Source organism: Ambystoma mexicanum, chromosome 5q (genome assembly GCF_040938575.1).
Source record: "Ambystoma mexicanum isolate Mex_15411 chromosome 5q, UKY_AmexF1_1, whole genome shotgun sequence".
In the NCBI taxonomy this organism is placed as follows: domain Eukaryota; kingdom Metazoa; phylum Chordata; class Amphibia; order Caudata; family Ambystomatidae; genus Ambystoma; species Ambystoma mexicanum.
Genome location: NC_090933.1, coordinates 884,095,728 through 884,123,501, shown reverse-complemented (window position 1 = coordinate 884,123,501; position 27,774 = coordinate 884,095,728). Strand labels below are relative to the sequence as shown.

General features: G+C 47.8%; 1 protein-coding gene across 1 annotated transcript in view; it reads right to left on the bottom strand.

The window, feature by feature from the left end:
• Positions 1–27,774, bottom strand: part of LOC138497739 (neural-cadherin-like) — a 609,504-nt gene that overhangs the window by 322,634 nt on the left and 259,096 nt on the right. The window contains exons 3-5 of the mRNA XM_069621376.1: positions 19,804–20,029; positions 17,365–17,569; positions 4,796–4,907 (exon numbers count right to left, since the gene is read on the bottom strand). Of these exons, the coding sequence (XP_069477477.1) occupies positions 4,796–4,907; positions 17,365–17,569; positions 19,804–20,029 (543 nt within the window). The remainder of the gene's footprint in view (positions 1–4,795; positions 4,908–17,364; positions 17,570–19,803; positions 20,030–27,774) is intronic.

The window sequence follows — 27,774 nt, the reverse complement described above, 5'->3', positions numbered from 1 at the left end:
CACACCGTGATAATCACTCACAGATGATCATACATCACCCCCTTGCCGTGCCCCCCCCTTCCATTTCCTCATTTACTACTGTGTCTCAGATCTAGGTGTTTCTGACACTGCTCAAATGTTTCAGAGTTGGGGTCTCTCCATTAATTTGATTCTAGATGCTGCTTGTACCTAGGTGTGTCTCAAACCTAGGCGTTACTCCCACTGCTCAAGTGTCTCAAATCAAGGTGGTTCACCAATCACTGCAGTGTCTCATATTTGGGCGCGTTTCCATTTACTGTTTTGTGTCGGACCTGGGAATTTTCTCCTGCTAATCTAGGGTCTCAGGTCTAAGTAGTTCTCCATTTGCTGGTGTGTCTCAAATTTAGGCATTTCTCCCACTGCTCCAATTCTCAAATCAAGGTGGCTTATAGTTTGCGGGACCAGCCAATCACATTGGCAGATCTATGAAGCGACATCTGTCCGAGTTTGAGGTATGTATAAATCGCAGCACGTTTGTGGACACTTACCGCAGGCACGGCTCCCCATCCATGCACTCTAGAATGCAGCTATGGCAACGACAAATCCAGTCTAGCTGCTCACATAGCCGCCTGCACTGAAACCCCTGTTGATTCTTAACACCTCTGCGACTAGTATGCCGTGACAACCTAGGGTACATTTGGTCTAGCTGATCACACATCCAGTCTCCTGCACTAGCAATTCGCCTGAACCACCGACAGCACCCACCCACGTGCCTGACCTGTGGGTTTCTTACTGGAGACAAGCCAGCCCTCCAAAATCCTAATCCTGGCAGAATGCACACACGCATCTTAAACTAAACTAGTAGAATTTTCCCGTACATGCACTGCAGTCTCCAAAGGGCGTTCCAACCACAAAGCACATTAAGGCCATACAAATGGGGAAATGGCGCTATATAAATGCTGACTACAATACAATCTAATAAGGCTCATCACTATCCGTGGGAAGATGCCGTGCAACAGGAAGGCAGCACTGATGTATACTGTTGACAGGGCTCATTATCTGTTTGCGCACAAGCAATGTGATAGAACAGCAATGCCGGCACCGTAAGACGACAGCCCCCATGATCTACCTGGGGAATGAGAGGCAATTCTGACATATATTGTTGAGGGAAGCCTCGTGATTTTTCTTTGCGCACAGCCAGATAGTGCTACTCTGTAGTGTTGATGAACTGGCCTCTTTTGGAGTATGTCATGTGTTTTCTCATTGTAAATTATAAGGCTTTTTATCCAACTGTTCTGAAACGTGTGCTGCAAAATGCACAGTTTCCACCCATCATTTAAAAAACATTTTCAGATAAAAAACCTGCCGTACCCCACTGAGTTCCTCTGGCCTTGCTTGGGCCAATTTGGGGGAAACTCATTTACCATTACCTCCACTCGGCCCAGTGGATTTACTGCAGGATTTAGCATGGGATTACGAGCGTTAGCAAGACATTTATGGAGTCCATGGAACTCCATGCTATTTTGGCAATTTACCACTAGTGGTAATTCCGCAGCAGTAAATCTGGAGGTGACTCCTGCAATTTACCTCCAAACCAGGAATTCAGCGGTGCAGTAACAGCAGCGGTAATTCCATTGCCACCAGAATAGTGGCGGTACGCCAATTTGTAGCACACTGCTGAACTCGCAATGAGGTCCAATATGTATTAGTGTCCTTTGCGCCCCACTTCCCCACTTGACATCCCCCACGCTGTGAGTTTCTTTGGTCACATGTGTGCGTTTTGTAGAAAAGGTTATGCATAATTTTCCTCTCTTTCCTAACAGCAACATGTGTATGAAGAGAGGAGTGGTATGCTTTTATTTTTGTTTTCGCTTTATTGATGATTACGATGTACACTTTTCTTCCCATTTAATCAGATATATATAATCGCATGGTGCAGTGAACCGCAAGAAACTCTTTGTTTTACATATTCCTTTGATGAACAAAAACATTACAAATAAAGCTCAGTCACCAGCGTCATTCATTCATCTGTAGTATATTCCATCAGCAATGCTCCGAGGGAGACCCTACCGGCCTGCCAGGACAATCCACCTCTGCCAGCCTCAATGAGGCGGTGCCTTGAGGTAGTCTGATATGCTCACGAAGCCCCTTGCAGACCATTACTGCTCTGGTGCCCAATGTATGGCACAAAGTCCCCCCAGTCACCTCCCCAGGAGCCAAAGGAATGGGAACCAGGGGAGCAGGGCAAGAGCAGCAACACGAGGCACAAATGCTTCACTAGAATTCCCTTTAAACATTCATTCATTTCACTCTGTGGCCCAAATGATGCCATGCCTGCAGTATTATGAGCATTTAGCAACGTTATACAGGCTGTGCGTTATACAGGCCGTGCGTTACACAGGCTGTGCGGTTCTCTTCACCGACAACTGGTTTTTCAAAGTAAGTTTTTCTGGAAGAATTACCTAGAAAAAACGAAAAGATGTTTTTTTTATATTGGGGGATCCCCCCTACAAGTGCTGCCATTCCCTATAGTTTTCTCCTTACCCTAACCCCCTCCCCAGCCCTTGTAATCCTTACCCCCCCACCCCATATATTTTGATGAGTTTTTTCATAGTAAAAATTTCGTTAATAATGACTTCATGATACCGGCTGTGCACGCATTAGGCTTTGTCTTTCGCCATAGATATTAAGTCTGGTGTTTTAAATTACACGCAGTCAACATGGGCTTGGTACTGGAACCTGGGTTGGTTGGAAGCCCCATGTTGAGTACCTCATTCTCTGCCTCTGCCATTCAGCCAGTGGTGCAGAATCTAGAGTCTACCCTAAGAGAGCTATACAATTAGGTAGAATACTGTGCAAAAAAGAAAGCAAACATTGGTACTTATATATTTTGGCCAATCATAGAACTGGAGCATTCCACACCCCTGAAGAAAGATTAATTCAGCCCTTCTGATTTGCTGAAATGCTCCATATTCCAGCCAATCGCAGCCCAGCTTTGACTCAGCACTGACTTCTGGCAGACCTTGGAGTCACATTCTTGGAACTCAGTTTAGGTGGGGTTGGCGTAGCACTCTGTCAGAATACGACCGTTCTATTCTGCCTGCATAACTTCCCCCACGGCTACTGGAAGCCATATACACTAATGGCATATGTGGCAAGTTGGGCTGATAGGAACATTCTTTGTGGAAGCCCCATAAAATAAGGGCACTGCCGAAAAAAATTCACATGCAGTGAAACCAAAACCTACCAGACTTGCTGACTAAAAAAGGTCATCTGTGGGGAGACCAAAGCAGAGCGGCCCAGGCGTGAATATGGGGCTGCAGGCTTTGGGGGAGAGAGCCCCAAAGTACTAAGACATGACCTATGCGAGACACAGTTAAACTGATGGCGGCTGAAGCCGAAACGGCTATGCTCTTTTCATAAGCTCTGGCTTAACGTGGCTAGCACCTCTTCCATAGACTTATCTACACATTCTTAGAGCCATGATTTCCTATTATATAATCTTTAGCAAATAGGAGAATGGCCAACCTTTACAGCGGTGTTAACAAGTGTGATTAAGTCTGTCCGTTGCAAAATAGACTACAGAGCTGTGTCCAGCTCTTCCCGTGATCACACTCAAATTCCCATAATCAGAAGCTCAGGCGCGCCTGAATTAGAACCTGACTCCATTCAACAAACTGCAGCAGGTTCCTCGGCATGCAAGTGAGTAACAGGTAATGAGATCCATTATATCGTAGCACCTGCTGCATTACTTAGTCAAATGTTGTTTAATTATTTTGTCAATGATCGACTTTTGTAATGTATGACTCCCCAGGGCAAGGCAAGGCACAGTAGAACAGGGTCACACTTGTGTAGCATCTAGATTCGATGGTCAAGCTCTCCAGGGGATTAGTCTCTCGCCATACAGTCCTTCATTACCTCATCTCTCTACCTCGGTATCCACCTCCCCACACAGTCAGCCCTGGACATTGCTGTTTTGCATGGCGTAAGCCTCGGCAGCCCCATGACCTTGCACCTGGGGAATTTGGGGAAGTGATTTCTTTCGGGTTACCAAACGTCTTGAGCTCATCACGCAACCACACACCCAGACCCTCTAAGAGCACTGCTGGACCAAGGAGAAAGATCGCTCTATGACATGCTACAAAGCTCTCCAAACCACTCAGCGCATTGTCCATTCTTCCCTTTCTTCTGCAGCGAAGCGGGAATTCAAGCTTATATTATCACTGCCCTGCAACTTCCTGCTGTGCCGTAGCCCCCTGCTTCTGCCCCTGCTGTGCCACTTTGACCTACCCCCACCATTCACTACCACAGACTCAGGTTTAGACATCCCAGGCTTAGCCCCAATTATGCACACATGTGGACAACACTTGGCGCTGGGAGCCCACTACAGTGGTAGCAGGTGCAGTATACATTAACATTTACAAACGATATCGACATTATAACTTAGCACGAAAAATTAGAACTAAAGGGATGGGCTAAAATACTGCATGGTACCACAATACACAAAGAACATAAAATGGAGGATCGATATCATATTTCCCCTTAACCTGCACTTGCCACAAGACCATTGGCTACACATAGCTCTTGGACTAATCTGGTCATGTTTTTAGGATATCCACACTGAACTTCATTGGAGATTATTTGTTTATTTCTTTGTTCTTTCTTACGGGCGCAATCATAATTCTGTTGGGTCCTACACTGCATGCACTGTTGTCATTCTGATTTCTTACTAAAGGAAATTCGAAGATGGCCGCCTCACTCAAAAGGCATGAACCGTTTACACGACATCCTCAAAAAGAGGGGCAGCATGCTGTCTCAATGCAGAGAAATGGCTCACCTTGAAGCAAGGAGGTACCAACAGGAACTGTTTCGGGAATGTTGTCTTGGCTGTAGATGGAGTGCAGGAACTCTGGCGCGCAGTCATTGTCGTCCGTGATGTGAATCATCACCTGGGAGGAAAGAAGTCAGGTATTATGATCAAAAATAGTCCCACAGTCAAGCCACCTGGGGATGCAGCCTGTCCCCAGGACACCCCTGTCCTCTGGATCCTGTAGCCTTTTTCATGGCTATAATACAGGGGCCTGCAACCTTTGGCTCTTCGGGTGTTTTGGACTACAACTCCCATCAGCCCAAGCAAGCACAGTCAATGGTGAGAGATCATGGGACTTGTACTGGAAAACATCTGCAGAGCCGCAGGTTTCATGCCCATGCAGAAGGCAATCTACCCCTGAGATCCTCATGAAGATGCTCATTCCTGCTCATACAGTGTTTACAATACACAACCATTTAGAGCATGGTGTGCTTTCCTCTACGCCAGGGGTGCCAGCGATTTCCAACTCCACTCATCCAGGGCAACACTCGTGCCAGGATCTCAGGATACCCACCCGCTACTGCATACATATTGCTTCATGCACATTTAGCCTTTGTGGATATCGTGTAGAGTTGTGGAATACGCGCCCTTGGTGTACCAGAGTGGGACACCTTTGGTGTACATGGTTAATGCCGTTCGTTTTTGTAGAAGCTCAGATATTATATGTGTGTTAAGTTGCCCTCCAAGTGACTGGGTTCCTGCTCATGGAAGGCTGTGACCCACCTAAGTAAAATCCCATATGATGACTTGACCACTCCCCGATTTGGAAGAAGTTACACATGATATGGAGGAAATGACACACGAACAACAACAAAACAGACATATTTGCTATTGTTTTAAAGCTGCAAACCACAATGTTAGTCATCTCCAAGCTGACAACTGGAGATTGGACGATAATGTGCAGAATAGGACATGTAAGTAAACAAGTATTTCAATGTCTTTTGGCTAGGCCCATGAGGTGTGGAGGCAGACCGCCTTCCAAAGTGTGAAACCCATATGCAATGAGTGAGCCTTGAGGCGGCAGCACATCCTGCTCTTTGTACGCCGGCATCTCTAGATGATCTTGCATGCAATAGATCAAAGAGGGATGAAATTCATTGGTGCAGATGTCATTACCTATTTAGGAAAGATGCTAAAGTGCACAGGTGCACTCCACATCCAGCCTACATGTCAGGAAAAGAGGGGATTTCCCTAATTACTAAAGGGAACTCCTGCAAATTCATGGGATGGGCTGCCGCCCCAAGCCTCAGCTTGCTGCCGTTTTGATGAATGTGCATGGTGTGCATTAAACGGCCTGCCCTGAACATTTCAAAGGGTACAAATGTAGGACCAAATGTGACAACCTACTTTAGCAACCTGGAGTTGGTGCAAGTGATTTGCGGATGTGTTGGCGGGCTTGTGGGTGCCAAACATTTACAAATCAGTAATGGGCTGACATTATCCATAGCAGTTCGACATAGGCCCTCATTAGGACCCAGGCGTTAGGCGCCGACCCTTAACGCCTGATTCCAATGTCCCTTTGCGGGATGGTGATTTTAACGCCTGCTTTTTGCAGGCGTTAAAACCCATGCCGCAAAGGGACCTTGGTGCTAATTACGCCACCGTAATTTACGGTGGCGTAATTAGCACCTTTCCCCATTCCCATTATGCCCTATGGGGCAAAAATGGGAATGGGGAAGGGTAAAATGGGAAATGGAGATTTAACGCCCCACTCACCTTGGAATGGGGCGGTAAATCCGCCATCCACCATGGTGTAAACGTAGTTTACACCATGGTGGTAAGGGTACGACCCAGCCGGTAACTTACCGCCTGGGTCGTAATGAGGCCCAATCACACACTTTTGGTAAAATAATGGGGATTTCTGCACCTGCATGTACACTGAGCACACAAGTCATCCTTGCACACCCACAGCTTACTGAGAAAGATACTGTGTTGACTTGATATTCATCTCGGTCTAGTATTTGAAAGGGGGACCAACACTCCTGGTATTTGAGGAAACCAGTTGTCCCAAAAGACCTTCTGTTTTATTCAAACACACCTTGCAAGTGACAAACTAATCTAAGATGAACCATTAGCGGCCACCAGGCAAACCAAGACCGAGAAGGTTTTTTGCAACTATATTGGTGGCAGTGGTGAACACTGCAGAAACACATTCACAAAGAGATGCTTCAGGGAGGACATTCTAAGTGACAAGCGGGTGCAGTCAAAACAAGTTCCACTTTCTACAAATTTCCTAGAGATCCTCAGGGACTTTTAGGGAATCAAACAAACACAACATCCGCCTAAACTTTGCCAATGTTGCCCTTATAAATGGCATCTCCCTATTCGATTTGTTTCCTGAGGGCGCGATGATATTCAACTAAAGTTCTGCTTATAGGTTCAATACGATATTTTCTTGGGCATTTGCTCTAAATTTTTTCTTTTTGACTAATCCTTTTTGGTTCGTTTTTCAAATTAGTGCCACATGCTTTCTTATATATTAGAAAGCGCTATAGCCTATTTTCTTACTGTTTTCGTTGTTATTCTTTTTTACAAAAACTTCATTAATACATATTTCTTTTGAAAAAAGGGTTTTATTTGTATTCACAAACTAAAACAATCCCTTGATTTAAAAAACACTAACATAAGATGTATGTAGCAGAGTTTTTTTGTGTTTGTTGAATTAATGTTCAATACACATAAATTAATGTTTGACGATGTTTAAAGTAGAGTGTAATCACACAAGGATGAACCAGGAAAATCATTCAAAACACAGAATCGATCACCGAATCTAAACTCATCCTGTCCCTCATCCAAGGACTGCGCTGTCCCTCATCCAAGGACTAGTCTGTCCCTCATGGAAGGACTATGCTGTCCCTCATCAAAGGACTAGGTTGTCCCTCATGGAAGGACTAGGCTGTCCCTCATCCAAGGACTAGGTTGCCCCTCGTGGAAGGACTAGGCTGTCCCTCATCCAAGGACTAGGTTGCCCCTCATGGAAGGACTATGCTGTTCCTCATGGAAGGACTGCGCTGTCCTTAATAGAAGGACTAGGCTGTCCCTCATGGAAGGACTAGGCTGTCCCTCATGGAAGGACTGCGCTGTCCCTCATGGAAGGACTAGGCTGTCCCTCATGGAAGGACTAGGCTGTCCCTCGTCGAAGGACTGCGCTGTCCCTCATCAAAGGACTAGGCTGTCCCTCATCGAAGGACTGTGCTCTCCCTCATGGAAGGACTAGGCTGTCCCTCGTGGAAGGACTACGCTGTTCCTCATGGAAGGACTGCACTGTCCTTAATGGAAGGACTAGGCTGTCCCTCATGGAAGGACTAGGCTGTCCCTCATGGAAGGACTGCGCTGTTCCTCATGGAAGGACTGAGCTGTCCCTCATGGAAGGACTAGACTGTTCCTCATGGAAGGACTAGGCTGTCCCTCATCGAAAGACTGCGCTGTCCCTCATCAAAGGACTAGGCTGTCCCTCATCGAAGGACTGTGCTGTCCCTCATAGAAGGACTAGGATGTCCCTCGTGGAAGGACTACGCTGTTCCTCATGGAAGGACTGCGCTATCCTTAATGGAAGGACTAGGCTGTCCCTCATGGAAGGACTAGGCTTTCCCTCATGGAAGGACTGCACTGTCCCTCATAGAAGGACTGAGCTGTCCCTCGTGGAAGGACTAGGCTGTTCCTCATGGAAGGACTAGGCTGTCCCTCATCGAAGGACTGCGCTGTCCCTCATCAAAGGACTAGGCTGTCCCTCATGGAAGGACTGCGCTGTCCCTCATGGAATGACTGGGCTCTCCCTAGGGAGCAAGGTCTATCCTTATGGAGCAGTGATGTGCCGCCTATCTAAAAGGTGACCCTCCACTAAACTCACATTCTTAAACTGTGAGATGGCTCCAGAATGGGATCCTGCGGATTACACGCATTCCATAAGGTCTGCCCTTTAATAGCCCGACCCCTCTTCAAAGGAAATATACACGAATATCACATGATCAGCCATGTAAACTGCAACCATGTTTTAAACATTTTTCCAGCTTCAGGTGCACCATGTGTAAAATGCAGCTAAATATAACGCGCCACTTGCACTCATTTGGACTGACGTGCATGCAATGTAGGAATGTTGATAACATGAGTCCAAAACGAGACAAGCTCTTCCCGCCGATGCATGGCCATGACTTTGAGCATATATACTTTTCAATGTGAGCGCTTCGAGACCCTTTGGCAGTCATGGGAAGCACTTTGCGAGCAACCAACATAGCATAGCATTGGTAAATTAAGCCCCAGCTCTAACCAGCTCGATCCATCACTGAATGGTAGATTTAAATAATATTCCCAATCGATCCGTGGGCTCATAGTCCAGTCAAACACATTGCCCGGAAGCATCCACGATTAGGCAAATACAGAACCCTCCTGGAAACCCTCCGCGAGCGCAATTTAACAACTCTGTGCAGAATTTTTGTTTTATTTTTACTATAAAGTGATACAGCTTTCATAATGTGGACAATGCTGGATAATCCCCATAATTGTGGGTGCATAGAATACGCGCCAAGAGGCCCCCCAAATGACACAACGCCATGGCATGCCGGATTGTTGTATTTGGCGCTCACAATGGTGCGTCACGAGCCGCCGCCTCCTCAGGAGGAAAGCACCGCGAACGCTTCAATCACAGGGAATACCTTACTCTTGCTAAATTCGTCCTCAAAAGGCAGAATTCAATCGCTCTCTTTATTATAAAGTGAGCGGACGGATGAAAAGGGACGAGAGGTCATGAGGTCAGCCACAAAGGACCCGTGACACCCTGCTGTGTTTTGCACACATAGAAATCCCCTGTCATAGTGTGCGCGAGGATCTGGAAGGACTAGCCAAGATGGGGTTGTATCAGAAGATGCAACAAACAAAATAGCTTCGAATGGCTTTCTGAGTGGGACAGGCTTGGAGAGCAGTATCTTCCGCTGACCCTTTCCCTGGGCGCCTTTCCCGCCGATGGAGCGGACATAGCAGGACGTGATTCGTGGAATTTTCTGCACGGAGCAAAGTCACTTTTCACTGCTGTAAAGTCACGTTGCACTGCCAACACCCACCCTGATTCATGGAACTGTGCAAATTGTATTTTTGCAGTGCAAAGTCAGTGCAGAGTCACTTTGTGCTGAAAAAATGACTTTGCACTGGGTCACCCTGATTCATGGAACTGTGCAGTAATTTTTGCAGTACAAAGGGATTTTGCACTGCAAAGATACACCTTGCACAGTTCCATTAATCAGGGTGGGTGTGGGCAGTGCAAAGTGACTTCTTTGCAATAGTGACAATTGTTATTGCACTGTGCAGAAAATTCCATGAATGGGGCCCAATATACGTCTCGCGTTCTGTAGCTGGGTGCAAAATCGTAGGGCTGCGCTGCGCCTCCCCAGCAATGAAGCGACGGCGCCACCAGCTCACGCGCTGTGCTATTGGTCGGCTACGTGCATAGCGTGGGGACGCAGGCGGCGTAACGCGTGCATGGATTTCACTGCGCGGTCATTGATTCTGTTCTGCGCCGGCAGCTTTCATAGCTTGCGGGGTCTCTGTCACACTGGGGCTTTGGCAGAGGAGTGTGCTCTGACCTTGTAGCTACCTTTAGGCTATGGAGGAGGTTGGTACGCGTGCCAGTCAAGCATGGACGCAACGATGGGAATGGAAATGGACTTGACACATCAGTTCAATTAAACAGGGGTGGAGGCGGAGGGGGGCGGAGAGTAGGCTGGTAAGCTGATGACTGGGCACTCTGGGTGCTGGGCACAGAATAGGGATCACAGTGGGTACCAGGGGCGCATTATAAATGCTTTAACATAACATAACATGAAGGGAAGATATGGTGGGTCTGACATACAGATACACACAATGGCAGGTGCACTTTGCTTTTGCATTTTTTCACCCACAGCCGTGGCATGATTGACATGCAGAGCTTGCTTGCAGGAGAGAGGGTAAATCTGTGGGAGCAAGGGACCTGCAACCAGAAATCCATACAAATGTGTTGTGCCTGCACCAGATATTCACACCTTATTTATTTATGTATTGTGCATTGCACTCAGGGGTGTGACCTAACAATTTTGGCCTGACTGCTCCTATGGGCAGGTTTAAAGAGATTTGCTTACAAGAAGTCTCTTTTTGTAATGTGTCACAGATGGCACAATAATCACTCCAAGACGCAGAGATGAAGGAAGGGCTTTTATTGTCCTCTTTGTGGGGCTTAGGACCGTCCCACTCTTTCTCATTTTGTTGGGACTCTCCTCCCTAAACCAGGCGAATGTTGACCCCTACTGTCTAAAGACGGACTTGAACTAGAGATGCTGATCTATATGCTTGCCATCAAAACTCCCACAGCGACTTCCTAACCTTCAGTACTGTATCCAGCTCAAATGGGACTTGGGATGGCAGATTACAAATACACGGGTTGACTAAACCTTTGCATAACACAATTACTTCGGCCTGTCTCTTTACTACTCGCTTGTCTACTCTGCCTCACTCCCTCCACCCCTCTTCTGTCCCTTCTATGTTCTCACTCCCACTAGGTCTTCCCTCTACCCTTTCATGTTACTTCACCCTTCCTCTTACTACTACACCCACCTACTCACTACTCCTCCCTCCTCCACACTACCCCTCCTACTCTACTCACACACTACTCTGCACAGAAACATATTGGCGAAAGGGAAGGAATAGGATGTGTGGCCCTATTATGAAATATTGTGCTTTGGGCTGCCTTTGGAGCCTTCCCACCTCCTTCTACCTCCTGCAGAGACAGGCTTTAAAACCTCCCTGATAAGGCCCGAGAACTGGCCTTGTCACACACCTCCATCTTTTCCTCCAACTGTCCCCTCTGTCCCTGGCTTCTACCCTAACTGATCCCCCCAGCAGGAAAAAGACTGGCCTGACACTTGAGCCTCCCTGAGGCACTGGATGGAAGTGAGAAGGCCATGCCCAGCAGACCTTCTTCAGGTAATCGTGGCATGATGATCATGGGCATGGTAACTGCGTGTCGCAGCACCTGAAGGGTAACGTTAGCCTGGGGGTTAGAGGTGGATGTCTCCACACACTCAAACAATCTGAGTTAATTGACCAGGTTGTAGGTGATCTTGCTGTACAACATCTGCTCAAGTGCCTGTTTAATTGCTCCTGGAACCAGGAGAGTCCGGGCCGGCATGCCATGGACTTGGATTGGCAGGTGGAATACATGATCATTTTCGCCAGTGGTACAGACATCCAGACTCCTGGTTCTTGTTTCTCCTGTTCTTCAGGGAACAGATCTGCGAGGTATTCATGTTCAAGATCCGCCTTGGCCCATCAAATGTAATCTTTGGGCTCCTGTTCTGGTTTTGTTCCGTAATGGAGGAGCCCAATGGCCATCTGTTCCTCCTTTGGCTTTTCAGGACAAAGACAGGCAAAGTGACCGGTTTCCTGCATGTATAACACCTTATCGGCCCTTGATGGGGTGGGCATCATGGTGCCCGTGAGTCCATGGGGGTTGGTATGCTGGGCTTTTACTCAATGGGACATGAGATTGTAGGACCAGGCTTTTTAAAGGATGGACTTTAATCTACTCCTGGCCCGATGGTCTAGGATCCACCAGCTTTTTAGGAGCTCCACTTGGTTCTCAGGGAAACATGGCTCTTTGATGGACATTTGTGTTCTGTATAGCCTCCTTTAGAATGGCTTTGTGCATATGCCAGATTACGTTTTTGCAGGCTAAGGCGGTAAGGAGTCTGTCTCTACATTGCTCCAACGCCGGCATGACTTTCACTTCGTCATAGGTTATGTCTGACAGCTGCCTGTTGAGTAGATCTCTCACTTGATAAAATGGCTGCTGGGGAGATTCCCATTGTCAGAGGCGCAGGTGCCGAAGGCAACATCTATAATGTTCTTGTTCTTGTGCTAGCTGCTCTAAAGTACCCCTTCTTCAGGTCTTTAGAGGGAGTCCTTAACATTTGGATTTAGGACTTGGAGTGCTTGTTGTACTTCTCCCATCAACAATGGACGATATACTTGTCCAACGGTCACAGTGCCAACCTGCTGTCTTGGCAACCCTCTCGAAGTTGACAAAGAAGGTTGAGGGATCTTCCCCGGTGCCAAGCTTTTGTAGGATTGTTGGCGGTACCGCTGGTTGCTCCCCTCTATCTACCATCACCCTCTGTAAGGTGGCTTACGTCTCCTGGTGTTGGAGGCTGATGGCAAGTTTTCCATCTGTCATGTCCCATAGGTGGCGCTGGTCTGTCTGGCATAGGTGGAAACAGATCAGTCTGGTCTTCAGTATTTCCCCATGACGGCGCTCCAAAGTGTCTGCAGCATTCCAGCCTTCCCTGTTCTACCCCCAGCTCGGACTCCGCCAATTGAGACTGACAGAGCAAGTTATCTTGGACGACAGACGGAGACCTGACGCGTTGCTACTCCTCATAGTGAATGCTTCGTGAGTTTGTTTCTGATTTCCTGGCGTTAGCTTCATGAAAAGCCTCTTTTCTAACTCTTCTCCTTTTGAACTTGCTCCCTCTCAGTCTTCCGAATCCAATCCGCAGAGCCCACCACTTAGGACCCATTTGGTCGCTGCTGCTGCCTCGCTGGTACGCCAAACATTCTTTCTGACTCCCGGGTTCTTCCTTACTATTCCCTCGCTTACTCTCTGTCCATTCGTTCAGTGCGACGGGAACCACATCTTTCTCTCACGGTTATATCCTCTTACACCTACACTGCTCTTCACTTTCTCTCTCTTTCTCAGCCTGATAACCGTTGCGTTTCATCCCAGCACTACGCTCTCCTCCTTCGCCCAAAAGAAGGACGCAATGGTAATACTTGCTTTCTTCTTTGAGGCAAAGTCCTCCGTTCAAGGAATTTGCATTCACCCGTATGTTTTTGTATTACAGCACGAGTAAGGCAGAATCCTCAACACCAATCTTAGGATTTCCTCAGTTTCAGAGACATCGAATCACCAGGGTTTCTTTCCCCAGAGGGTTTCCCTAGGAACCCTGTTCCCTCCTTATCGGTTTTGGTACGGGGGAGTAGGGTGACTGGGGGGATTCTCATATGCCTCAGATTGCTACCTTGGATTCAGGTCAGTGCCAGAATCTTATTTTTGAAGCTGTAAATTCTCACTTCTGATAGCTTTGACACCATCTATGAGGGTTCTTAGTAGATCTTATATCATGCTGGAGGGGGGATGTGGGATCATAGAGAATGGGGCTCCAGGTTACGGCTACTGGTTCGGCTATCTCCTTGTCTTCCTGTGAACAAGAGGGCTTTCTCCACCATAGGAAGGCCGGCCTGCTTTCCAGGATTCCCAACCCACTTCCACTGGCTTGACCTTGTTTTAGTTGACAGGTTTTCTTGCATGTCTCTCAAATTCATTCCTAAAGACTTTTCTTGGGTTTTATGTCCAGGGGGATGCTTTCACCGGGCCAATGTGCTTGGGTGGGAGGGTAATCTAGCTTTACAAACTCAGAGGGACCCTGAGAAGCCTCTGGTACTGGCTCAAGGCTTAACATTTCTAACTCTACCAGTATTTCTCAGATTGCTCTATCCCAGGGTTTGGTGCTGGTGGTTACAGAGGAATCCTTTGCTTTGGATGTCACATCCGTATTCCCTTGTCATAGACCAACGTCAGTATCGGTATCAGGGTAATTCCGCTTATGACACCACTTGTCACAGATGGCACAATAATTACTCCAAGTTGCATATATGTTTCAAGGGTTTTATTGCCTTTTTGTATGGCATAGGGCTGTCCCTCAATACACACTTACCACTCTACCTCTGCCAGGCAGAACTAATCGCACACTACTCAACTAGTTAGGCAAACATCATGGAGACACCACACACACACTTGCGCACACACACACCTACAACAATGATAACAGACAACCTGACCACCTTTAGACTTCCACCCACAATGCTCAGCTCGGTCTGAATGTGCAATTGGACCCATACCAAAACCCAACGAATACCCCAGTGGACTATCCCACACATATCCTGCAACTCAATGTGAGCACACTCTCCCTCCATTATACCTCTCCAATCACACCTTTCACACTACAACACAACATTATCAACCAGTCTCCAAGGACCTCCAAGCCTCGTGTGACTGAATAACCCCACATAAATTCACCACACCACATCAACCCTTCCAAATACTGACAGGCTACCCGCCCACGAATCCCTACCATAGCAAACTCTCATCTAACAAGACAACCTCTCCCATGGAATAGTCTGATCGCTCCTCTATTGCACTTTACCTGCTCTATGCACCCCCTTCAGCCTGGCTCAGAAATTCCAGTGTTGGCAGTATGTTGCTCAAAATCTCCAAGGAAGCTCGCACCCCCAAAACTACATTGGATCCCTCAGTACCCCACAGATCTTTAAGTCCTTTTACCCCCTCATTGCCCAACAGGCACCATTCATCTGCCATGAAACAGGGTGTGGCAAAGGATTGAAAGATTCAAACCCTCTACTACTCTCCCCAGGGTAAGCCACTACTGGCAGACACCACAGACACCACACTACTACTTCTCGGGACATCTGAGAGCTCCAAGAGCCATGCAAATGGCAGTCATCACACATTATGCATGCAGCTATACCTAACATCGTCTTCTGAGAGCCCGCATAATTGGATACATCTTACTGTGAGACTGTGCCTCAACCCTAGGGTAGAGGAATGTTACTCTTCCCCCTTAAAGGGGCATTGCAAGGAATGTGTTGTTTAAATACCACAATTTAAGGAGGGTACAGCTCCCCCCCCAGCCCCTGCTGCACCTTGGATTGCAGAATCCCCCTGCGCATGTACCACATGGGGGACCCTTCAAACAAAGAAAAAGAACTGGTGCACCAATTAGCTCCCCACAGACCGATACCTGGTTGATCCTGCCTTTAATGAAGTGCACCACAGACATGAGCGGCACAGCGCAATGAACTTCACCACTTCAACCCAGACTGTTTTCCTTGCTGCACCCCATTGCCAGGAGGGGCACCACTGTTTGATATCACAGCTGCGGCCCAGGCTCTCTCTACATGGTGCCTCTTTGCAGGAGGGGTGCCGCATCACAGAGGGCGCCAAGATTTCACTCTTGGGGTGCATGCCGTGTGGAGGTGGAATGGCGCCTAAGCACTGCCATTGCCCGGGCCGCTCAGTTGTTTGACACCGTGCTCCCTGTCAGGAAGCGGAGCAGTGTCTGGGTGCTGCTGGTTCGCCGCTTCCTAGGTGGGCCCATCAATCCCCAGACCGATCCAATTACGTGCCTCTTATAAAGAGAGTTAGCGTGCCCCCTGCTGCTGCAATTAGTGCCAGACTGCTCCTGGCTTACTCTGCCTGGCAAGGACTCCTCCTCTGGACCCGGCCCGCCACTGCTACTGATTGTGCTGGGCCGCTCCTGACACACGCGCCCTGGCTTGTGAGGACCTCCATCTGCCCCCTCATCACCAGGACAATCCCTCCATGCTGTGGCTGCAATGGGACAAGTATCAAAAAAGCACAGGAACTCTGTAGCACCTCCCTGCGGCAAAGTGCACATTCAGGACCTAGACTGTGGCTTTATGGAAGTCAATTACTCCAGTAACTTACTTTGACAGAATCACTCGGGCTTGGGGAACTAAAAATATGAATGCGTTTAAGGGTTTGGCGGTTTACGGGGTTAGGGGTGGCAGTTGGGGGATAGGAGGCGTGTGTGGGGGGAATCCCCATAAAAAAATGGAAGTGATTCTGTTGAAGTACATTAGCAGGAGTGGTTTATGACGATAAAACCACGTAGAACCATTCAGGCAGCCCTGGACAAGCTGCCTGCCAAGAAAAAACAGCTTCTATATATTTTTTACTATAAAGTGCACATTATAAAGACTTTATATATTTTAAAGGACTCATTTTACCATTTTAAGAATTTTAGATGTAGCTGCTAGTTACTAGGTCTTATTAAGGTTCTATGCTACTTTGCTGACAGGAGTTTTCCGATGTAATTTTTTCTGAAAGAATTACAATGAAAAAAAAATCGAATTTTTATATTTTATTTCAGAGGGTTCCCCCAAACCCGCTCTTTCCCTATGCGTTTAGCGTCAATCGAACCACTGCCCCACCCCTTTCAACCCCTTAGCCCCATATATTGTGACACGTTTTTTTATTGTAATTTTTCAAGTAAAAATGACATTGAAAAAACTCCTGTCGGCAAAACAACGCGATACCGTTATTAATAGGCATTAGTAATAGGTGTGTACTGTGTTTACGGTGCCCTTTTTTGTACAATATATGAAACGTCTGGTGTACTGGAGCTGATTTAATATATATCTATAACATCTGATCACTAAAATGACAATACACCAGCACACCTTTGTGTGCCTTTACTTGTGTTGTGGTTAAGTTAACCAGTGTTTCCTTGATAGGGTTTGGGGGTATTCCTATAACTTTTCCTGACACATTTGCTGCCCTAGTGTGGCACACCCAAGGAGGAAGCCAGAGACAGATAAAGGTCAGGGTTAAGGTAAAACATATGAGCTAGCAAAGAGTTTTATCGTGTCCACCTCCACCCCCCGCTACAGGAGGATGACCCACTATGCAGTACCTCAGTCACACTGCTGAGTCCGCTCTCAGCCTCCAGAGCCTTCACGAGGATGTGGTACAGATGATGCTCGCTCTCAAAGTCCACAGCGTGGGTCAGGCCCAGCTCGCCACTTTCCTGGTTGATTCTGAAGAGGCCACTGGGGTTCAGCAGCAAGGTGTAAGAAAGGGCCTTCTTCTGGAAAGAGACCGCCTCGACAACAGCAATTCTGTGGAGAAAACAGAAACAGTACACGTCCGCCATCTTCTGCATCAATGTGTCTAATCTTTCTAGTTTCATTTATGAATAAGAGCCTGCAATCCCCAAGCAGGTCCTGGGTCACAGTTTAGGATCGTGCTTCCTTTGGGGAGATGGAAGATTGGATGTACCTTATTATTTCGAATACGTACATTTCGAAGACGGAAATGTCGAATTCTAAATGTTCGTATTCGAAATAATAACCCCACAGCTAAATTGCCTTTGTATACCCTGCTCCCACCACCCCCTTACTTACCTTTTGGCGGCACACTTCGCTGTAATGAAAACCGAATGGTTGAAATGTTCGGCATTTTCGGCTGCGCATAATTTTGGTACAGCCCAAATTCGATCATTTCAACCATTCTTTTTTTTTTAACAGTGTTTTTGTGCAATACCGGAAGAGTCGTGTTTTTCATAGTTAATGATATTGTTTGTTCTTTGGGCGAAGCCCTTCACAACTTCACAACTTAAGGGATTTGTTCCTCACCAATCTTCTGCTTATTTTTTATTGAAGCACACTTGCCCTCCCTTTATCAGCTGCCTTCAAGACTTTAAAATGATTGGTATTAGCAGTAATATTGCTGCTACTTGTAATATTACTACTAGCAGGACTTCTTTTGGCACTATTACTGTTGGTGGTGCATGATTATTACTACTACCTAGAATTAGCACTACTTCTTTTGGTTCTATTACTGTTGGTGGTGCAGGATTATCACTGCTACCTCTAGCATTAGCACTACTTCTTTTGTTTCTATTACTGTCGGTGGTGCAGGATTAGTAGGTAAGCAAACCTCTTGGTGTAAAGTAGAAGAAAATGCAACTTTTTCCTTTGCTCCTTTGCTGGCGTCATGGCTCTCCGGAACGCACTTCCTGCTCTTCTCTGATTAACACTTCCGCTTTAAGGGCTTGAACGCAGCCCAGAAAATGGAGGACAACCAAAGCAAGGCAAATACTCGCAGAATGTTTACAATTATACAGGGAGGTTTTTTCCACTGGAAAATTGGCTGAATGTAAAACGTTAACCATTAAGGAACAAGATATTTTATTTTTGTAAAAACTGTATGTTCCCTTTAACTTCCCCAGCTTGAACCCAATACAAATCCGTTTCTAAGGGCAGGCGAAGTGAGGGTTGGCTGCTCTAGTGGGCTTTTTGGTGCATGACATCAGAAACTTATAGAATGTGAATGCCGTTGGGGGGGGCAATACCTATTAGTACCGCAGGACTGCCTCAAGGGTTCTAATAGTTTTAGGGTCCTTTTTATGCGGACAAAGTAACGCGCATTGTATTTGTGCCATTTTCCCATTAAAAAACTGCAACCACCAAAATGGCCGCCGGCAAAATAGACAAGACACACTTGACTTTTTTGTTATTGCACATCTGGGTTGCAGAGCTGGAGAGGGAGGTGTTGGAGGTCATGCACGTGGGTCCCTGGGTTGGGTAGGTACAGGGATGAGGGTGGCACATGAAGAAAGTCGGGGTATGGAGCAAGGAGAAAAAGAAGATGATGGCTGGCAGAGAGGTGCCGACTGGTCACAGAGGAATGCAAGTGGACAACGTGGATTCACGCTCCTGTACCGGGCAATCTTATTGGCTGGCGCCTTTCTCCATGGCGCTATTTTTTTTTAATTGATTTTCTTGGTTAATTGCAAAGCACCCATCATGGCACCCAAGGAAGTTAACAGAGAGGGGGTGACAAGGAAGATGAACGTAGTAAGGGTAAAATCAGGGTGGGAGGAAGAGCCTAGTTGCCACTAGATCCCTCTGCCAGTATTGTGCCGTAGATTAAGAAGCAGGACGCCATGATTCTCATGACACCCACCTGCTGTGATGAGAAGACCCGCTGGAAAGCCTTCCCCTCACGACAGCAAGAAAATGGTGCAACCTCCTCTCGCGCTCAGTTCATTCTCATTGCTTTCAGGGGTATATTTGGCTATTCTTGAACACTGGCCGCCCACAAAGGAAGCCATCATGGGTGTCAATCCCACACCAACACGCAACACTGACCTCACCGTTCATGCAACGAAAATGCCCTAATAGTCCACGTCTGAAAAACGACAAATGACACCTATACTAACAGAGTCCCCAAAAGCGCTCTGATAGACGGATCACAGATGTGGCTTGCGTGATGGAAGAGGCTTGGCGGGAACCTACAGATAAATAGGGGACCCTTTCTGGGCATCAGAACGCAGCATCATGCAACTTACCTTTCCCCAGCTGGCGTGTTCTCAGGAACAAACAAGCTGTAGGACATGTTGGTGAACTGCGGCGCTCTGGTCCCAGCCAGGATGGAGATGGATGCGCAGGGGCTCTTATTGGCATGCCGGTCAATGGCCTGGACAGTGAGGGCGTACTCCTTATTCCAAGCCAAAGGTAAGCCAGTGGTGACAATGGCGCCCGTCTCCCTGTCGACTACAAATCGTTCTTCACCACCTGTCAACAGAGGAGCCAGGAAAATGGGTGCAACTTTCAGCGACAGTGAACCACTGGACAAACCAAAGCAGTCTTGACAAACCAAAACAGTCTCAAGCACCCATTGTACTTTAAAAATCATCCTGCTTACCCCAGTTTCTTCCACAAGAAGCAAGACTTATTCAACATTACATTTCTCAGGATTTTTGAGTTTGTTCCATAAAACTGGACTTGCTCCCTTTGTCCCATTTATTTTTTACATTCAGTTTTATAAGCTCTGACTGTTAATGGTAATTTCGGAGTGCTACATTGGAGGCAGGGTACATCTGCTGTGCTGTCGGTACCTGTACTCCAGGACTGTCCTTGTGTTGAGGGGAGTTCTTCAATGATGACCAAAATAAACAGCATCATCTCCCCTTGTCAGTTAGGATCTCGGGAAGAAAAACCAAACTATCTGTTCACCTCTCCGCGCATTAATTCACAAGGTTTGCAATGTCAGAGGGCAGGAGTTGTTTTTTAGGGTTCCTGGACTTTACGACAGCGTTTGAAGTCGTGTCAAGGAGTACACTTTGTAATGTCCTTAATACCATGGGTGTTCGCAGTGCACACCTGAGGTTTGGCAGGGGAGGATATTCCAGCTGTACTTTTCCAATAACTTGCGGGGTTCCACAGGTTTAATTTTGTCATGGGATGGAGAGCTATTTGCTAAGGAAAAATTGCAATGTTCCGAAAATTGCAAGTAGGTCCATCCCATGACTCCTTTTCATTGGTGATGCGGTAATATTGGCAAAGGCAGAGTTGGCTTTAAATGGTCTTCCGAAAGGTTTCAACCTCTACTGTAAGAGACATGACTTCCGAAGCTAAAATTAATTGTAAATGAAAATTAAGTGGCGGTAGTAAAGATATTTGACTAGTTACACCTTAATTTCTTCTCCAATTTATCATGGACCCCCCACATTTCTCTGGTGAGAAGTAGTTTCAGGCAATCATCGGCCCATTCTTTTGATTTGATGGCATTTCAACAAAGGAAATTACTTTGATGTAATTCACTTTGTTGAAATTGCTTCGAAAATAAATTTCGAACTTTGTTTTGGGGGGGTGATTCCCACATGCCTGCTTCCCCTTCACTGCCACCCCCCCACACAAGCCCCTCCCCACCCCCCTTTTTTTGCCCCATACCCCACAAATACATGTACAATTCGAAGTATTTTCAAAGTCATTCTTCCCATGGCGTAAAGTACATCGAAGTAATTTACTTTGTGGAAACAACGGGCTACGCTTTCTATCAAAACATCGTAGGCTTGGCGGCGGCCTAATTAAATCCTCCGTAGAGGTCTACAGATGAAATCTGTGGATCAGTTAATATATGGAGCGGAAGGATGGCATCTGTGGGGGCAGAAGCTGTGCGAGTATAGAAGATAGCTTCCTGAAATGCCTGATGGGTGTACCTACAGTGGAAGGAAACACAATTGTCCACAGGGAGGTTAAAGTGGGATTTGTAGAGGATATGTTTCTGTTCAAACCTCTTAAATGATGGCTAATGATGGGGGTAGCCACATGTTTTTGCTGTATGAGGCTTTAGTTAGAGTGTTGTTCTCTTCACCTAGGGGGCATAAAGTCAGATGGTTACAGGACCAGAGCAAAGCTCTTAGACAGCTGGGACTGAGTCTATGTTATAAAGACCCCACAAAGTTCCCTATGAGTACAGACATAGAAGTATGGGTGGCAGTGAAAGCAAGACCTGACCTGCACTGAGCAGAGCCAATACACAAGTGCACTGATGGACAGCCCTGTGGCTACTTGGACGTGATCACCAGCGACCATGCAAGAGCTAACGTAGACATCTTGCCTCAAAGGACTACATTCATAAAGTCAAGGCCAGACAAATGCTTAACAGATCTTTGACCATGTACCGCAGGGAATAGGGAGGACATTGTGCATGGTTCATCTTTTGCCCTCTCTGCAGGGACTTGAGGAGGAAGTGGGGTTCAATAAACAGGAAGACGGGTCCAAAAATGATAGGATGGCCTTTGTTCTGCTTATGAATCTCAATTAACGCCTTATTTGTGGTAACTTTGATTAGGAGGGCCTTGCACCATACACACTGCAAATGTCGTTTTCTCAAATGATGTTACATGTTTTAAATCGATGAGGTACCTGTTAATATAGCATATACTGCGACTCACAATGTGTTTTGATCACTGTGTTGTGTGGTGCATTTGGATGATGGCTCTTATGGTTGGTACTCGGGCCATCAGCACTTTGCAATGCAAAGCCATGGTTCGCTTAAGCCCCTAAAGTTGCCTGTCACCAGTAGAAGGGCTACCACGATAACCTTTAGTAATTCACCACCAGTAAAGCGTGCCCATGGCATTTTAGTGGCACAGGAAATTGTATTGTTAAAGATGCTTGCCAGTAACCTTAGAATGGTCCTTGGATTGACTCCCAGTCATACTGCAATGACTGAAGAGCCGCACTTGCTTTCTGCACTTCAACGCAGGCACTTAGCACTGCATTAGATCTTGGACAATTCTGCAACAGGTCCAAGACTTGCCGCAGTATGAACATTTAGCTCCTAAGGAAGGCAGCACTGCATAGCGCTGAAATCAGTAGCGCCGTGCATGTGAATGCGCGGGTACACAATATGATGCCAGAGAATCAGGAATGTTACAGAGATTCTAGTATGTCTTTCATCGAGAAACAAGACAGAGACCCAGCATCCATGCGGTTTTAAACATTGTGTGTATTGCAAACACAGTATGCATTGTATTTATGTTTTGATTATGTTGTCTAAAATTCTAAAAGAAGGGAAACCATCAGCTCACGTGTACTAGCTGAACTCGCGTGTCCTGGCTGGAAGAGGTTACCTTTTAGATCTCATAGTGGGGTGGGCTCGCGTGTACTGCCTGGATTAGGTTACCCTTTAGCTCTTATAGTGGGGTGGTTACCTTTTAGCTCTTATAGCGGGTTGGACTTGCGTGTACTGGCTGGATGAGGTTACCCTTTAGCCCTTATAGTGGGGTGGGCTCGTGTGCACTGGCTGGATGAGGTTACCCTTTAGCTCTTATAGTGGGGTGGTTACCTTTTAGCTCTTATAGCGGGGTGGGCTCACGTGCACTGGCTGGAAGAGGTTACCTTTTAGCTCTTATAGTGGGGTGGGCTTGCGTGCACTGGCTGGAAGAGGTTACCTTTTAGCTCTTATACTGGGGTGGGATCGCGTGTCCTGGCTGGAAGAGGTTACCTTTTAGCTCTTATAGTGGGGTGGGATCGCGTGTCCTGGCTGGAAGTGGTTACCTTTTAGCTCTTATACTGGGGTGGGATTGCGTGTCCTGGCTGGAAGAGGTTACCTTGTAGCTCTTATACTGGGGTGGGATCGCGTTTGTAGCTCTTATACTGGGGTGGGATCGCGTGTCCTGGCTGGAAGAGGTTACCTTTTAGCTCTTATAGTGGGGTGAGCCGGTGGGCGCACGTGTACTAGCTGAACTTGCGCGTCCTGGCTGGAAGAGGTTACCTGTTAGCTCTTATAGTGGATTGGGCCGGTGGGCTCACGTGTACTAGCTGAACTCGCGTGTCCTGGCTGGAAGAGGTTACCTTTTAGCTCTTATACTGGGGTGGGATCGCGTGTCCTGGCTGGAAGAGGTTACCTGTTAGCTCTTATAGTGGGGTGAGCCGGTGGGCCCACGTGTACTAGCTGAACTTGCGCGTCCTGGCTGGAAGAGGTTACCTGTTAGCTCTTATAGTGGGTTGGGCCGGTGGGCTCACGTGTACTAGCTGAACTCGCATGTCCTGGCTGGAAGAGGTTACCTTTTAGCTCTTATACTGGGGTGGGATTGCGTGTCCTGGCTGGAAGAGGTTACCTGTTAGCTCTTATAGTGGGTTGGGCCGGTGGGCTCACGTGTACTAGCTGAACTTGCGTGTCCTGGCTGGAAGAGGTTACCTTTTAGCTCTTATACTGGGGTGGAATCGCGTGTCCTGGCTGGAAGAGGTTACATTTTAGCCCTTATAGTGGGGTGGGATCGCGTGTCCTGGCTGGAAGTGGTTACCTTTTAGCTCTTATACTGGGGTGGGATCGCGTGTCCTGGCTGGAAGAGGTTACCTTTTAGCTCTTATACTGGGGTGGGATCGCGTGTCCTGGCTGGAAGAGGTTACCTTTTAGCTCTTATACTGGGGTGGGATCACGTGTCCTGGCTGCAAGTGGTTACCTTTTAGCTCTTATACTGGGGTGGGATCGCGTGTCCTGGCTGGAAGAGGTTACCTTTTAGCTCTTATACTGGGGTGGGATCGCGTGTCCTGGCTGGAAGAGGTTACCTTTTAGCTCTTATGGTGGGGTGAGCCGGTGGGCACACGTGTACTAGCTGAACTTGCGCGTCCTGGCTGGAAGAGGTTACCTGTTAGCTCTTATAGTGGATTGGGCCAGTTGGTTCACGTGTACTAGCTGAACTCGCGTGTCCTGGCTGGAAGAGGTTACCTTTTAGCTCTTTTACTGGGGTGGGATCTCGTGTCCTGGCTGGAAGAGGTTACCTTTTAGCTCTTATAGTGAGGTGGGATTGCGTGTCCTGACTGGAAGTGGTTACCTTTTAGCTCTTATTCTGGGGTGGGATTGCGTGTCCTGGCTGGAAGAGGTTACCTTTTAGCTCTTATACTGGGGTGGGATCGCATGTCCTGGCTGGAAGACGTTACCTTTTAGCTCTTATACTGGGGTGGGATCGCGTGTCCTGGCTGGAAGAGGTTACCTTTTAGCTCTTATAGTGGGGTGGGCCTGTGGGCTCACGTGTACTAGCTGAACTCGCGTGTCCTGGCTGGAAGAGGTTACCTTTTAGCTCTTATACTGGGGTGGGATCGCGCGTCCTGGCTGGAAGAGGTTACCTTTTAGCTCTTATACTGGGGTGGGATCGCGTGTCCTGGCTGGAAGAGGTTACCTTTTAGCTCTTATAGTGGGGTGGGATCGCGTGTCCTGGCTGGAAGTGGTTACTTTTTAGCTCTTATACTGGGGTGGGATCGCGTGTCCTGGCTGGAAGAGGTTACCTTTTAGCTCTTATACTGGGGTGGGATCGCGTGTCCTGGCTGGAAGAGGTTACCTGTTAGCTCTTATAGTGGGTTGGGCCGGTGGGCTCATGTGTACTAGCTGAACTCGCGTGTCCTGGCTGGAAGAGGTTACCTTTTAGCTCTTATACTGGGGTGGGATCGCGTGTCCTGGCTGGAAGAGGTTATCTGTTAGCTCTTATAGTGGGTTGGGCCGGTGGGCTCACGTGTACTAGCTGAACTCGCGTGTCCTGGCTGGAAGAGGTTACCTTTTAGCTCTTATACTGGGGTGGGATTGCATGTCCTGGCTGGAAGAGGTTACCTTTTAGCTCTTATTCTGGGGTGGGATCGCGTGTCCTGGCTGGAAGAGGTTACCTTTTAGCTCTTATACTGGGGTGGGATCGCGTGTCCTGGCTGGAAGAGGTTACCTTTTAGCTCTTATAGTGGGGTGGGATTGCGTGTCCTGGCTGGAAGTGGTTACCTTTTAGCTCTTATACTGGGGTGGGATCACGTGTCCTGGCTGGAAGAGGTTACCTTTTAGCTCTTATACTGGGGTGGGATCGCGTGTCCTGGCTGGAAGAGGTTACCTTTTAGCTCTTATAGTGGAGTGGGCCGGTGGGCTCACGTGTACTAGCTGAACTCGCGTGTCCTGGCTGGAAGAGGTTACCTTTTAGATCTCATAGTGGGGTGGGCTCGCGTGTACTGCCTGGATTAGGTTACTCTTTAGCTCTTATAGTGGGGTGGTTACCTTTTAGCTCTTATAGCAGGGTGGACTTGCATGTACTGGCTGGATGAGGTTACCCTTTAGCTCTTATAGTGGGGTGGGCTCGTGTGCACTGGCTGGATGAGGTTACCCTTTAGCTCTTATAGTGGGGTGGTTACCTTTTAGCTCTTATAGCGGGGTGGACTCGCGTGTACTGGCTGGAAGAGGTTACCTCTTAGCTCTTATAGTGGGGTGGTTACCTTTTAGCTCTTATAGCGGGGTGGGCTCACGTGCACTGGCTGGAAGAGGTTACCTTTTAGCTCTTATAGTGGGGTGGGCTTGCGTGCACTGGCTGGAAGAGGTTACCTTTTAGCTCTTATACTGGGGTGGGATCGCGTGCCATGGCTGGAAGAGGTTACCTTTTAGCTCTTATACTGGGGTGGGATCGCGTGTCCTGGCTGGAAGAGGTTACCTTTTAGCTCTTATAGTGGGGTGGGATTGCGTGTCCTGGCTGGAAGTGGTTACCTTTTAGCTCTTATACTGGGGTGGGATCGCGTGTCCTGGCTGGAAGAGGTTACCTTTTAGCTCTTATACTGGGGTGGGATCGCGTGTCCTGGCTGGAAGAGGTTACCTTTTAGCTCTTATAGTACGGTGAGCCGGTGGGCGCACGTGTACTAGCTGAACTTGCGCGTCCTGGCTGGAAGGGGTTACCTGTTAGCTCTTATACTGGGGTGGGATCGCGTGCCCTGGCTGGAAGAGGTTACCTGTTAGCTCTTATAGTGGGTTGGGCCGGTGGGCTCACGTGTACTAGCTGAACTCGCGTGTCCTGGCTGGAAGAGGTTACCTTTTAGCTCTTATACTGGGGTGGGATCGCGTGTCCTGGCTGGAAGAGGTTACCTTTTAGCTCTTATAGTGGGGTGGGATCGCGTGTCCGGGCTGGAAGTGGTTACCTTTTAGCTCTTATACTGGGGTGGTATCGCGTGTCCTGGTTGGTAGAGGTTACCTTTTAGCTCTTATACTGGGGTGGGATCGCGTGTCCTGGCTGGAAGAGGTTACCTTTTAGCTCTTATTATGCGGTGGGCCGGTGGGCTCACGTGTACTAGCTGAACTCGCGTGTCCTGGCTGGAAGAGGTTACCTTTTAGCTCTTATACTGGGGTGGGATTGCGTGTCCTGGCTGGAAGAGGTTACCTTTTAGCTCTTATAGTGGGGTGGGATCGCGTGTCCTGGCTGGAAGTGGTTACCTTTTAGTTCTTATACTGGGGTGGGATTGCGTGTCCTGGCTGAAAGAGGTTACCTTTTAGCTCTTATACTGGGGTGGGATCGCGTGTCCTGGCTGGAAGAGGTTACCTTTTAGATCTCATAGTGGGGTGGGCTCGCGTGTACTGCCTGGATTAGGTTACTCTTTAGCTCTTATAGTGGGGTGGTTACCTTTTAGCTCTTATAGCGGGGTGGACTTGCATGTAATGGCTGGATGAGGTTACCCTTTAGCTCTTATAGTGGGGTGGGCTCGTGTGCACTGGCTGGATGAGGTTACCCTTTAGCTCTTATAGTGGGGTGGTTACCTTTTAGCTCTTATAGCGGGGTGGACTCGCGTGTACTGGCTGGAAGAGGTTACCTCTTAGCTCTTATAGTGGGGTGGTTACCTTTTAGCTCTTATAGCGGGGTGGGCTCACGTGCACTGGCTGGAAGAGGTTACCTTTTAGCTCTTATAGTGGGGTGGGCTTGCGTGCACTGGCAGGAAGAGGTTACCTTTTAGCTCTTATACTGGGGTGGGATCGCGTGCCATGGCTGGAAGAGGTTACCTTTTAGCTCTTATACTGGGGTGGGATCGCGTGTCCTGGCTGGAAGAGGTTACCTTTTAGCTCTTATAGTGGGGTGGGATTGCGTGTCCTGGCTGGAAGTGGTTACCTTTTAGCTCTTATACTGGGGTGGGATCGCGTGTCCTGGCTGGAAGAGGTTACCTTTTAGCTCTTATACTGGGGTGGGGTCGCGTGTCCTGGCTGGAAGAGGTTACCTTTTAGCTCTTATAGTACGGTGAGC